General features: G+C 40.5%; 1 protein-coding gene across 10 annotated transcripts in view; it reads right to left on the minus strand.

Moving 5' to 3' along the window:
* Positions 1 to 1416: 1416 nt before the first annotated feature.
* MYO3A (myosin IIIA) overlaps positions 1417 to 12678 on the minus strand; it is a 234307-nt gene continuing 223045 nt past the window's right edge. For 5 of the 10 annotated variants that reach the window (XM_012450143.3, XM_012450146.3, XM_012450148.3 and 2 more), the window contains 3 exons: positions 12355 to 12395; positions 10531 to 10674; positions 1417 to 2163 (listed from right to left, as the gene is read on the minus strand). In XM_012450143.3, the coding sequence (XP_012305566.3) occupies positions 2010 to 2163; positions 10531 to 10674; positions 12355 to 12395 (339 nt within the window). In that variant the 3' untranslated portion in view covers positions 1417 to 2009. Of the gene's footprint in view, positions 2164 to 6054; positions 6643 to 8122; positions 9557 to 10530; positions 10675 to 12354; positions 12396 to 12678 lie in introns of those variants that run through there. The other 5 variants (XR_002477556.2, XR_002477552.2, XM_021665142.2 and 2 more) reach the window with 4 other exon arrangements.

The following is a 12678-nucleotide window of genomic DNA, read 5'->3' on the forward strand; positions in this document are numbered from 1 at the left end:
AGTTTCCTGTATCCTTCCAGTGCTTAAATGTCAAAGGACAGAGAAAGAAGGGAAAATGGAACGAAAAAGGAGAGGAAACAAAAAACCACAGAAGAAAAAGACAACAAAAACATTGCAACCAAGCATTCACCAAGCCTTTGCCATTCTCTTTTCTGTTCTCACTGAAAACACTGGTGCCAGGAAAATTTAGGGAGGGAGTCAATTGCTTCCTTCCCTAAATTCTTCCTACACCAACAGAAGTCATAGAAGGGCCTGAATGCCAGGGCTCTGGTCTTCAGGGGCCACTCCAGAAGGAAGCCTGGATTGAAGGCAGACAGGCAGAAAAGCTGAGCTCAGCTTACTACTCCCTACCTCCTGCCCCTGCTCTGCCCTCCCCACAAACCCAGGCCTTCTGGAGGCAGGTGGATAGGTGGCTAGAGGCAGAAGGGGGCCAGACCACTTTGAGTTATAGACACCCCTGTCCCTCCCAGCCTCTCTCTCTTGTGACCTGCCGTGCTGATTTCTTGCATGCTGTGCCATAGGCAGCTACTCAGTGCATTCACACAGCTGAGGGTCACTCCTTACGTTCAGTCCCAACCCCAGCGAGGCTGTGCTGCTAAGCTAGGGAAAAAGGAGGCCCGGAGCGCACTTGGACTCTTCCCTGCCATAGCCGCAGGTTTCCCCTTGGCCAGATTGCAACTGTAAAATGAAGAGATTGCATGAGTTGTCTCTGGGGACCTTTTGGTGCCAACTTTTTAAGTTGGAGAGATTACTAAGCCCTGTGGACCAGCGGTGCAACATTCTGAGCCCCCTGCACGTGCCCTCACTCACTCCTCTAATATTTCCCCAGAGCGTTTTGACTCTGGCCTGTGGATGCAGAAGCCAAGGGCACCCACACAGGGGTAAGCCCAGTGCTGGGCAGAACCCTTCTTCTGATTCCATGCAACCTCATCACCTGTCCTCACCCTCTCCAGGTCGCTTAGATGGGAGTGTCAGTTTGATAAAGCAGCTTAAACCGGTTTTAGAATAAGGGGCAGTCAATCCAGGAATGCAAACTTCCGTCCACCCACTAGTCTTCATCATTTTAAATACACACAAAGTCGGAGTAGCAAAGATGGCCCCGAATCTGCAGACTAGGAGAACCTGAAATCTGATAGTTCCACCCAGTGGGGGCACCAGCACCTTTACAGATGCCAAAGACAGTTACACAGATTGGGAAGGCAGCGTGCACATAGGCACGTGTGGTGTGTTTGGGATTTAGAGATTGGAGTCCGCCCCGTTTGTGCGGCAAGGAGTTCTCACTTAAGATTGTGTTTTTCTGAAGTGGCTGGGTGGTGCTGAGAATGCACTGATGAAGGCATCTCAACGCCCCTCCTTGGGCACGGTCACCAGCGCAGCCTTATGGCAGAAGTCCCAGAGGGGAAAAAGATCAGTTATGCAAACCATGGGCTTTCCAAGGCACTTCCTTTATTTAGTAACCTTAATAACCAAAGCAAGAGAAAGAGCCAAGTTTGAGATGAAGTTCATCTTCGTAATTCTCCCTACCCCTCCCGGGCTTTTATCGCTACGATTCAACCGCTAGCGAGTGTTCTGTGGGCTAGTGAAAGCCGTTTCCAAGAAAAAAGGAATCTGTGAAGTCACCCCAAATGAGAGAGGGGTTGGCGAAATCCCAAGTGCCCTGGAGTCCACAGAAGGAGTTCCCCCTCCACCCGCCCCCCCAAAAAAAGAACAAAGAGATAGATTAGGGGAACAAGGACAGGGATGCCCCAACTGGCGGGCTGATGAGAAAGGAGGGTGCGGGAGTTCGGAGAGAAGGCATCAGAGGAGGTTTCCCGAGGGCTCCCAGGTCTCTTCTTCCGGAGCACGGGAAGGCTGGTCCGGGCACTCGAGGGCCAAGCGCAGCAGGCAGACCCTGTGGCGATCAGGGCCGCAGCTTCAGTGCCTGCTGGTGCCAGCACCACAGTGCCCGCTTGGCCTCTGCTGCCCCGCAGGCTACAGCGGCTTCCGACGGCGGTGTCTACCTCGCGCGGCTAGGATTGCTGGACGAGGCGCCTGCGCTGGGACGTTTTGCGCAGGAGCCTCCTGAAGTCGAAGGGGTTGGCTGCTGGCCCTCTCTCCTCCACCTCCTCCTCCTTCTCCTCCTCCTCCTCCTCCTCCTCCTTGGGGCTCTCCACTGCCCAGCACCTGCAAGCGAAACCCGTGGTCCGAGTGTCAATCGCGCCACAGTGGACAGGGCATCCCCACCTACCCCGAATTAGGCGGGTTCTCATCCCCTCACATTCTGCCAACTGTGGGCATTTAAGAAAGGCACAATCGAAATGACTGGGTAATGGCCAAACCTATCTATGAAAATTCTCAGCAGGTTTTCAAAACTCCTTTGAGCTGAGGAGCAGAGGGGCTGGCTGGTGGAGCCTGGTTTAGATATGTGCTAAGTAAAGGGTCAGAAGGTGCAGTTTGGAAAGGTGAGTTTCATTTGAATTGCAGTAATTCACAACCAATAAACAAATATTTATTTTAATACTTTAATTTTAACATACTTTGGTCAAACAGAGAAAAAACTCAAAGTGCCAAAATAGACACCCAATATTTTCCATTTTAAAACTGCTCAGATCTTTCTTAAAAAAAATGCTCCCTCAAAATCTGACGAACTGCTGTTAGTGACACCAGAGCTATGATCCCTGTTGGCTTTTTCAGTGTTTCAATGTTTTCAATGAGCCTGCTGGGCTAAGTTTCTGAATCTATTGCTGGGAATCCCTGCCAATGTTTACCTTTAGATTCTGCAGCTAGTTTGGGAAGTGGAGTATTCTCTAAAAATGCAACTACATAGATTCATTTACTCCTCATTCATTCATTCATTCACTGAGCACCTGCTAAGTAGAAGTATAGGTGATGGGTGAGCAGAAGTCCTCATGGAGTTTATAGTCTAGTGTAGGAGAGACCCACAGACAACTTAAAAACACCAAGTGGTGAAAGGTGCTATTCAGAAAAGTAAAGCTGGGTAATGGGGAAAAAGTAGTGAGTGTGTGTGTGTGTACAAGCTATTTCATAGAGGGTGGTCAGGAAAGGCCTCTCTGATAAGGTGATATTTGAGGAAGGACCTGAAGGAAGAGAGTGAGTAAGCCATGCAGATCTCGTGGGGAAAGGCGGTAATTCCAGGATGACAGATCAACCGATGTAAAGGCCCCAAGATGAGAATGTACACATCGTGTTCAAGGAAAAGCAAGAGGGGGCTTGAAAAGAGTAAGCAAGAGGGGGAAATAGCAAGAGATGAGAGCAGGAGGAATGAGGATAGAGTGTGCAGATAATTTAGTGTGTTGAGACCATGTCAAGGACTTGACTTTTACTTAGAGTGAGAGAAACATTGAAAGGTTCTGTGCAGAGGAATAACTCGTAACAGGATCTGTCTGCCAGGATTAAAGTAGGAAGGCCTGTTAAGAGATTCTGTAATAGTCCAACGAAGATCGATAGTGCCTTACACTAGGTTTGTGGAGGAGGAGGTGAGAACTGCCCAGATCCTGGTCATACTTGGAAGGAGAACTGAAAGGGTCGGCTCACTGATGGCTACTTATTTTATTTTTTATTATTGAATGTGGGGCGTGAAAGAGAAGAACCAAGAATGTCCCTGAGGTTTCTGACTTAAACAACTGGAAGGATAGAATTGTCATTTAATGAGACACGGAAGGCTGCAGAGAAGAATACTTTTTGCAGTGGGCTAAAAATTTTAGTTTTGGTTATGCTAAGTTTGAGATATTTATTAGATATTCAAGAGCATATCAAATACATGAGTCATGATCTAGGCTACAGAGTTCAGTTCAGGAATTTTAAGTACAAAGACAATATTTTTTCTCTTTCTTTTCTTTCTCTCTCTCGTTCTTCCTTTCTTCTTTCTTTTTTTTTTTTTTGACAGAGTCTCACTCTGTCAGTAAGGCTGAAGTGCAGTGGTTTAACAGCCTCACCACAGCCTCAATCTCCAAAGCTCAAGTGATCCTCCTGTCTTAGGTTCCTAAGTAGCTGGGACTACAGGCATGCGCCACTACGCCTCGCTACTTTTTTTATTTTTATGTTTTTGTAGAGACAGGGTCCCACTAATGTTGCCCAGGCTGATCTTGAACTCCTGGGCTCAAGTGATCCCTCTGCCTCAGCCTTCTAAAGTACTGGGATTACAGGCATGACCCACAGTGCCAGGCCAGGAATTTTAAGTACAGACAATATTTAAGTTCATGAGAGTGCCTGTTAATAAAACAAAGGACTGGGATACTGCATTACTGAGAGATCAGTGAAATGAGAAAAGTCAGCAGGGAGAGGAAGAAAGAGCAGCCAGTAAGGCAAGAGGCAAACCAAGAGAAGTGCTGTCCTGAAGGCCAATGAATGAAGTACTTAAGGAAAAAACAAGTAACATAGGTGTTAAATCAGAGTATGGCAAACCAGAGGTCACTGTTGACCTTGGCAGAGGCAGTTTCAGAGTCATGCTGGGAGAGGAAACCTGACTGAAGTGGCTCAAGAGAATAGGAAGAAAGAATGTGCAGTAGGTAGTATCATTACTCTTTCATTTATTATTCATTTACCACACTGAAGAGCAGAAAAAATGGGGGATTGTAGAGGGGGAATGGGTCAAGGGTATTTTTTTATGATGGATCTGAATGGATCATGTTCACTAATTGCCAGAAATGATTTGGTAAAAAGAATAAACATTCAAGGTGCAGAAGAGAGAGAAGACAATTGCAGGACAATGCCCTTGAATAAATGATAGGACTTGGATTTAGTGCACAAAAGGAAGGTTTTACTTTAGCTAGGAGGACACAAAAGTCATCCATAGTATCCTGAAGGAAGTGGATGGGTAAGTGGTAGGAAGGCTGATAGATTCACCATGTATCTGTTATCTGCTACTGTGCTAAAAGAAGGTTGTCAGCTGAGAGCGAGGAAGTTTGGAGGGTTTGAGGAGAGAGGATGAAGTTTGAAAGAGTGGACTGGGAAAAGGGTTTTTAGGGAAATATAATATTCCAAAATAACTAAGGGCCCATCGAAGGTGTGGCCATAATTTTAAGTGTGATTAAATTGTTCTGATTTTACCCAGCATTGGAGTTTGCCAGTTGAATATGATTGAAGGAGACAGGGCAAGGCCATTGGAAGTATATGCAAATGAATGAAAATAACGATGAAAGGAGAGGTCTAGAACTTGGCCTGTAGATGAAATATGCTTTATTCTGGTCTGTTCTGAATAGGGAATTAAAAAGAAAAGGAAAACGAAAAAAAAAAAAAAAAAGAAAAAACTTTGGCAAGGTCTTTCAGGCATCTTGAGCTCAGTGCATACTTGTCAGGGAAAGGTCAAGTAGCATCATGATGGGTATTGAAGGAGCAGATCATCCTCCTTTGAGTTACTGCTTGAATTTTCATACCTATTCAGCTGATTTCTTTTTTAAGAATATTAAATATCAACTATCTTCCAGGTATATCACACACAGCATTTCTAATTCTAAGGACAACACTGCAAGGCCTTAGATTCTTGTTATTCTCAATTTGCAGATGAGAAAACAGATTGATTCTAGTTGCCATGGCTAGTAAGAAGTGGAGTGCAGATTCAAACCCAAGTCTATAGGACTCAAAGCTTATGCTTTCCTCCTTGTATCTTTTTGCCTCTTTTCTGCTGGTGCTTCTTTCACAGTTCTCCTGTCTCTTAACTGAGGCACCTGTATTCTATCTTATTTTCCCCTTTTCATCCTCCATTTATCTTCTTGCCATAATTAAACCCCGCTTATGCCCTAAACGCCCCACATCTCTTACTACCACCTAACAGAGATCCCACTATGTTCCATCTTCAGAGGAGACAAGCAAATGTCAGCCTCCTGTTGTCTTCTAGTGCAATTCTCTAATCGCCAGTTGCCTGCCACCAGCTTTTATTCATTTAAAGTCCATGAGAACAATGAACTATCTTAAAAAAAAAAAAAAAAATCAAGAAAACAATCTCATTTGTAGTAGCTACAAAAAATACTTAGGAATAAATTTAACCAAGGAGGTAAAAGATCTAAACACTGAAAAGTATAAAACATTGATGAACAAAATTACAAGTGACACAAATAAGTGGAAAGATATTCTGTATTCATGGATCGGAATAATGAATATTTGTAAAATGCTCATATACCAAAAGCAACCTACAGATTCAATGCAATTGCTTTCAAAATTCCAATGACAGTCTTAACAAATATAGGAAAAACAATCTTAAAATTTATATAGAACCACAGAAGACTCCCAATAGTCAAAGCTATCTTGAGCAAAAAGAAGAAAACTGGGAGACATCACACTACCTGATTTCAAACTATGTTACAAAGCTATAGTAAGTAAAACAGCATGGTACTTGCATAGAACAGATACATAGACCAATGGAACAGAATAGAGAGCCCAGAAACAAATCCAACATTTACAGTCATTTGATTTTCAACAAAGATACCAAGAACACACAATAGGAAAAAGACACTCTCTTCAATAAATGGTGTTAGAAAAACTGCATGTCCACATGTAGAAGAATGAAATTAGATCATTATCTCATTTACAAAAAGCAATCTCACACACAAAAATCAATTCCAAATGGATTAAAGACTTAAACATAAGACATGAAACTACAAAACTACTAGAAGAAAATATAGGGGCTAGCTCATGTGATGCTGCCTAAAAAGAGAAAAGAAAAGAAAGAAATTATAGGGGAAGAGCTCGATAACATTGATCTGGGTAATGACTGTGATCTCAAAAGCTCTGGCAACAAAAACAAAAATAAAAAATAGACAAATAGGATTACATTTGCTGAGCTTCTGCACAGCAAAGGAAGGAATCAATAGAATGAAGAAACAATCATTTAAATGGAGAAAATATTTGCAAACCATACATCTAACAAGTGGTTAATATCCAAAATATATAAGGAACTTATACAACTTAGAAAAAAAATCCAAACAAACAGAAAACAACCCACACATAACCCAATTAAATAATGAGCAAAAGACCCAAATAAATATTTCTTAAAAGAAGACTGAGAAATGGTCAACATGTATATGAAGAAATGCTCAATGTCACTAATCACTGGGGAAATGGAAATTAAAAACACAATGATATATCATCTCACTTCTGTTAGGATGGCTACTATAAAAAAGATGAAAGGTTATAAGTGTTGGCAAAAGTGGGGAGAAAAGGGAAACTCTTGCACATCATTTGTGGGAATGTCAATGAGTATGGCCATTATGAAAAACAGTATGGCAATTCTTCAAAAAGTTAAAAACAGGCCTGGCACAGTGGCTTATGCCTGTAATCCCAGCACTTTGGGAGACTGAGGTGGGTGGATCATCTGAAGTCAGGAGTTGGAGACCAGCCTGGTCAGCATGGTGGAACCCCGTCTCTACTAAAAATACAAAAATTAGACGGGTGTGGTGGCAGGTGCCTGTAATCCCAACTACTAGGGAGGCTAAGGCAGGAGAATCACTTGAACCTGAGAGGTGAAGCTTGCAGTGAGCCATGATATTGCCATTGAACTCCAGCCTGGGTGACAGAGCGAGACTGTGTCTCAAAAAATAAAAATAAAAATGAAAAGCAGAACTACTATATGATCCTACTTCTGGGCATATATTCAAAGGAAATGAAATCAGTATGTAAAAAAGATATCTGGGCTGGGTGCAGTGGCTCATGCCTGTAATCCCAACACTTTGGGAGGTCGAGGTGGCCAGATCTCTTGATGTCAGTAGTTTGAGACCAGCCTGGCCAGCATGGTGAGACCCTGTCTCTACTAAAAATACAAAATCAGCGAGGCGTGGTGGTGTGTCCCTGTAGTCCCAGCTACTCGGGAGGTTGAGGCAGGAGAATTGCTTGAAACTGGGAGGCAGAGGTTGCAGTGAGCCAAGATCACTCGGCTCTACCACTGCACTCCAGCCTGGATGACAGAGGAAGATTCTTTCCAAAAAAAAAAAAAAAAAAAAAAAAGATATCTGCACTCAGATGTTCATTGCAACATTATTCACAAGAGCCAAGATATGGAGTCAACTTAAGAGTCCATCAATGGATGAATGGATAAAGAGCATGTGATATATGTACACAATGGAATACTCTTCCACCTTAAAAAAGGAAAGAAATCCTTCCGTTGACAACATCACGAATGAACCTGGAGGAAAGAATGCTAAGTGAAAGAAGTCAGGTGCAGAAAGACAAATATAGTGTGATCTCACTTATACGTGGAAGCCAAAAAAAGGACAAGCACAAGCAGCAGTGAGTAGAATAGTGGTTACCAGGGGACTGGTGGGGGGACTGGGGAGATGTCAGTCAAAGGATACAAAATGTCAGTTAGGAGGAACTATTGTACAACATGGTGACTATAGTTAATAACAACGTAGTGTGTACTTGAAAACTGCAGCGGGTAGATTTTAAGTATTTTCATCATAAAAAGATCAATATGTGAGGTAATTCATATGTTAATATGCATGATCAAGTCATTCCACAATGTACACATATCTTAAAACATTATGTTCTATATCATAAGTTTATACGTTTTATTTGTCAATTAAAAAAATCAAAAGGCACTCAATTCACTATTGCTGTTGTCTCTTTCTCCCAGGCTTACACCCTCTTGGGCAACGTGTATACACACACAAAAAGATATTCTTTGTGCACAAACATTTTCTGACACATAGTTTAGTCTCAAATTTCTCCAATTGTTTCAATAGCACTGTTTTGCTGTTTTGTTTTTATTTTCTATTTTAAATTCAGGATCCTGTGAAGGCTATTTTGTCCCTGTAATCTCCCTCAGGAAAAACCCTTTTCTGAGTTACCTTGTTCAGCTTTCCTGTATCAGTGTACTTTTCCTCTAGCACGAAGGTCTTGGATGTAAGGATCATATCTTATGCACCATTCTATCCACCTTCTTCAAATGCCCAGCGTGGTCTTTTGCACAGTATGGAAATGCTGAGTAATGGATAAGGCCATCAACTCTAAACTTAGAAAACCCTGTGTTCAAATTCTGGATCCATGAACTTATCATCTAGGTGACTTTTTGCAGTCACTAAACTTTGTAGACTTAGCCTCCTCATCTATAAAATGGGGCAATAATAGTAACTGCCTCATGTGGTTACTGTGATGATTAAATGAGATAATGGCATAGTGCCTAGCCCTATGTGGGCAGTCAACAATGCTAGCTGCTAGCATTTATTCCAGTGGCTACGAAATACACACCCATAGATATCACTTAGTCTACACCAGGAGTATTTCAGGGATAGAATGCTTTCATAGCAGATGTGTGTCTGCCAGTTGGGGGAAGGGGAAGAAAACACTGGAGAGGGGCAGAGTTACCTATTAAAATGGGAAGCAGGTAAGTCAGCGAAAAGCAAATGGGCAGGGAGTGGACATCTGGGATTTTAGTTCACTAACTTAATGTGTGATCTTGGGCAAATCGCTTAATCTTTCTGGCATTTAGTGTTCTCCTGTACAGAGCTCCGAGGTTAGACTAGAACATCTCTAAGCTCCAACATGTTACAGTTCTGGATCCCAAGATGGAAGAGCACATCTTCTTTTGTAAACAAAGGGAAAAAAATCATAGTTCAGAGGGATTCTGAAAAAGCAAATAAGATGATAATAGACACCACTGATAGAACATCTTTCCTATGCCTCTCCTAAGTACCCTATTGCTACATTTAATCTCTACAACAACATGGTGAGGCAGTTATTAGTAAATTCTTTTGCAGATATGGAAATGTAGCTTAAAGAGGCCGGCTAACATGAGCAAGGTCACTCGACAACTAAGGGGCAGAATCAGGATCCAAACCTAAGACCATGTGACTCTAAAACTTCTTCTCTTCACCATCATGTCATGCTGTAAAATGGGTGAGGGTTCTGAGGACCCTAGGCTGACAGGATACTTGTTTAGAATTTTGGACGAACAGCTTTTGGTTTTCAGCCATTGATCCCATTTTTCATATGCTATGTTTCTATTTTATTATGTACCCTGATCCCAAAACTCCACAAATATTCTGGGAGAAAAGAAAAAAATTCCCAAAGTATTGAATAAGCTACAAAATAAGTTAATGTCACAAAGTTGGTGGCAAGTGAGAATGCAAGTTCAAAATATGCATTTTTCTATGAATCTTTCTCTCAAATGTTTTTGGGTCTGACATCATTGATTCTGAGAAATTAACAAGCATAATTAAGAAACCAATAAGTAATTAAAATTACATTGGTCGAGCTTGAATATAGATTTTGAATGTGATACATTGCTTACAATTAGATGACCATATAATAATTTATCATCCAAACTGAAGTACTCGTATTAAATAAAATGAGTTTTTGTTAATAATTACACCAAGAAAACAGGTATAAACTCAGTTTTTGCTAGGAAAACTGAGGTGTCTGATTACCCTAACATAGCACTGTACATGAGGTTACTTTTAAACAACATATCACTCAAAAGGCACAATATTCAGTAAGAGTGCTTTGTCATTCATCTGTATATAATAAGTGAAATTGCTTAAGAAATGGAATTGTGAGGATAAAACTGCAAATGCTATACTTTAAAGTTTAGCTTTTTACCTTTCATTAGCCTTAATACATTGATTCTGGAGTTCTCGCTGTGGTCTTCGTTCTCTTAAACTAGGTCTATGTTCCTTTGGTCCAGAACGACTGGGCAAAAATTCCTTATAATAGAAATCTTCCAAATCTAATAATTTTCCCTGACTGTAAATGAACACATAAATACACCATTGCATCAATCTAATTTTCTACTCACTTAAACTTACAGGATACTTGTTTTTTTCTTTTTAAGTATTTACTATAATTTAGGAGTAACATGTATATGTCATTAGAAATACAAAGTCTTGAAATGTGGGAAAAGAAGTATATCCCATAAATAAAAAAGAAAAATCTTCATATCTTACCTTGAATAGAACAGTAGCTGTGGGAATACATTTTCCTGGTTCTACCATACTGAACTTGGCACCAAACTAGTGGTTACTAGAATAGCCAGTGATTGCATTGTTTCAGTCTGGCCAGTCCAGATCAGCCGTCACTACTGACCTTTAGGCCATTATCAGAAAAGCTCACCTTTGTGAACTAATATATAGCCTTTTCAAATTTTATCAGTCCTCAATACATTGATACATGTATAATCTTAACTTAGCTCTTTCATCAGTAGTATTCTGTCCTCCCTCTACCCTTTGTTCTTTAGCAGATTAATTTCTGTGCTAGATTTTAACACCCACACATGACATACACATAAGGGTGTGTCCTCAACCATTTTAATTTTTGGTTCTACTCAGGGCACAGTCTGGTTCCTATGGTGCTCAGTGTCTACAATCTGATAGGACTTACTAAGAGATAAACCAGGTAGGTCTGGAAAACCTCCAGGTGTTACAGTGATTCCAGGAAAACATGATTTTCAAGTTACAGATACAAATTTAGAAAGGACTTTCAGGCTGTCACTGATTCAGAAATGAAGAACTGTGTTCACTCATGCTTAATAAGAAACACTCTTGTTTCTTCTTAGCATTCACTGTCTGGAAATTGGTTGACATGAACATGGATTAAAACAGTGGTATATTAAAAGAGTAAAATATCAGTGAGAAATACAAGAAAAGGAGAAAAATGTGAACTTAAGTGTGCCATAATTGTAGGTAACATAAACCTAATCTTCTTTAAAAAAATCCATTAAATTATAAGAAGCAAGATTTAGCATGTGTAGAAGGAGAAAAAGCAAAAAGGCGTTTGGGGAAAGAAAATTCATGAATACAGGCATGTTCAAATTGCCCAAGCAAAACCATTCCATGGAACAAAAAAGCAAATTATCTATTGGGAGGGTATAATTCACTGAAAACATATTTAAGTTCTTAGTGCTTATGCTGGCTCAATAGATTTCCAATAGGCAGGATCTTTTTTTTTTTTTTTTTCCTTTGGGACAGAGTCTTGCTCTGTCGTGAGGCTAGAGTGCAATGGTGCAGTCTTGGCTCACTGCAACCTCCATCTCTCGTGTTCAAGCGATTCTCCTGCTTCAGCCTTCTGAGTAGCTGGGATTACAGGCATCCACAACAGGCCTGGCTAATTTTTTCTAATTTTTTGTATTTTTAGTAGAGATGGAGTTTCACCATGTTGACCAGAGTGGTCTCGATCTCTTGACCTCTTGATCTGCCTGCCTCAGCCTCCCAAAGTGCTGGGATTACAAGTGTTAGCCAGTGCACCCGGCCACAATAGGCAGGATCTTATAAATTATATATAAATCACATATTTGTAATATAAATGTATTGAGTGAACATTACTTTCCAGGTCTATCCATATAAAATAGGTGACTTAAAATAATAATTTGAACACACAGATTTTTATTTTTGTTTGAATAACTTATTGAAATCGAGAAGTAATAATTACCTGTCTTTCCTTGGTCTTCGTTTTTCTTCTTGGATTGATTTCTGAAGGGAAAGAAGAATTCAAAAGATCTATATAATATTATGATCTTAATATAACATAATTGATATAGCACTCTAATCTTAATATGTAAATACATTTATTCTTAAAATACTGTTAGAAATAAGCAAATGGATACAGTATTTTAAAAATTGAAAGAAATATAATTTACTGAAATTTTATTAATTGTAAACTTTGGATTATTTTTACCATGCCTAAACTGAAATGAATCTTTGCATTCCATATAAAAAATGTATTTACCACACAGTGACCAATATAGACAAGGTT

The sequence above is a fragment of the Aotus nancymaae genome, unplaced genomic scaffold (assembly GCF_030222135.1).
Source record: "Aotus nancymaae isolate 86718 unplaced genomic scaffold, 86718_ANA_hifiasm-v0.15.2.pri h1tg000077l, whole genome shotgun sequence".
In the NCBI taxonomy this organism is placed as follows: domain Eukaryota; kingdom Metazoa; phylum Chordata; class Mammalia; order Primates; family Aotidae; genus Aotus; species Aotus nancymaae.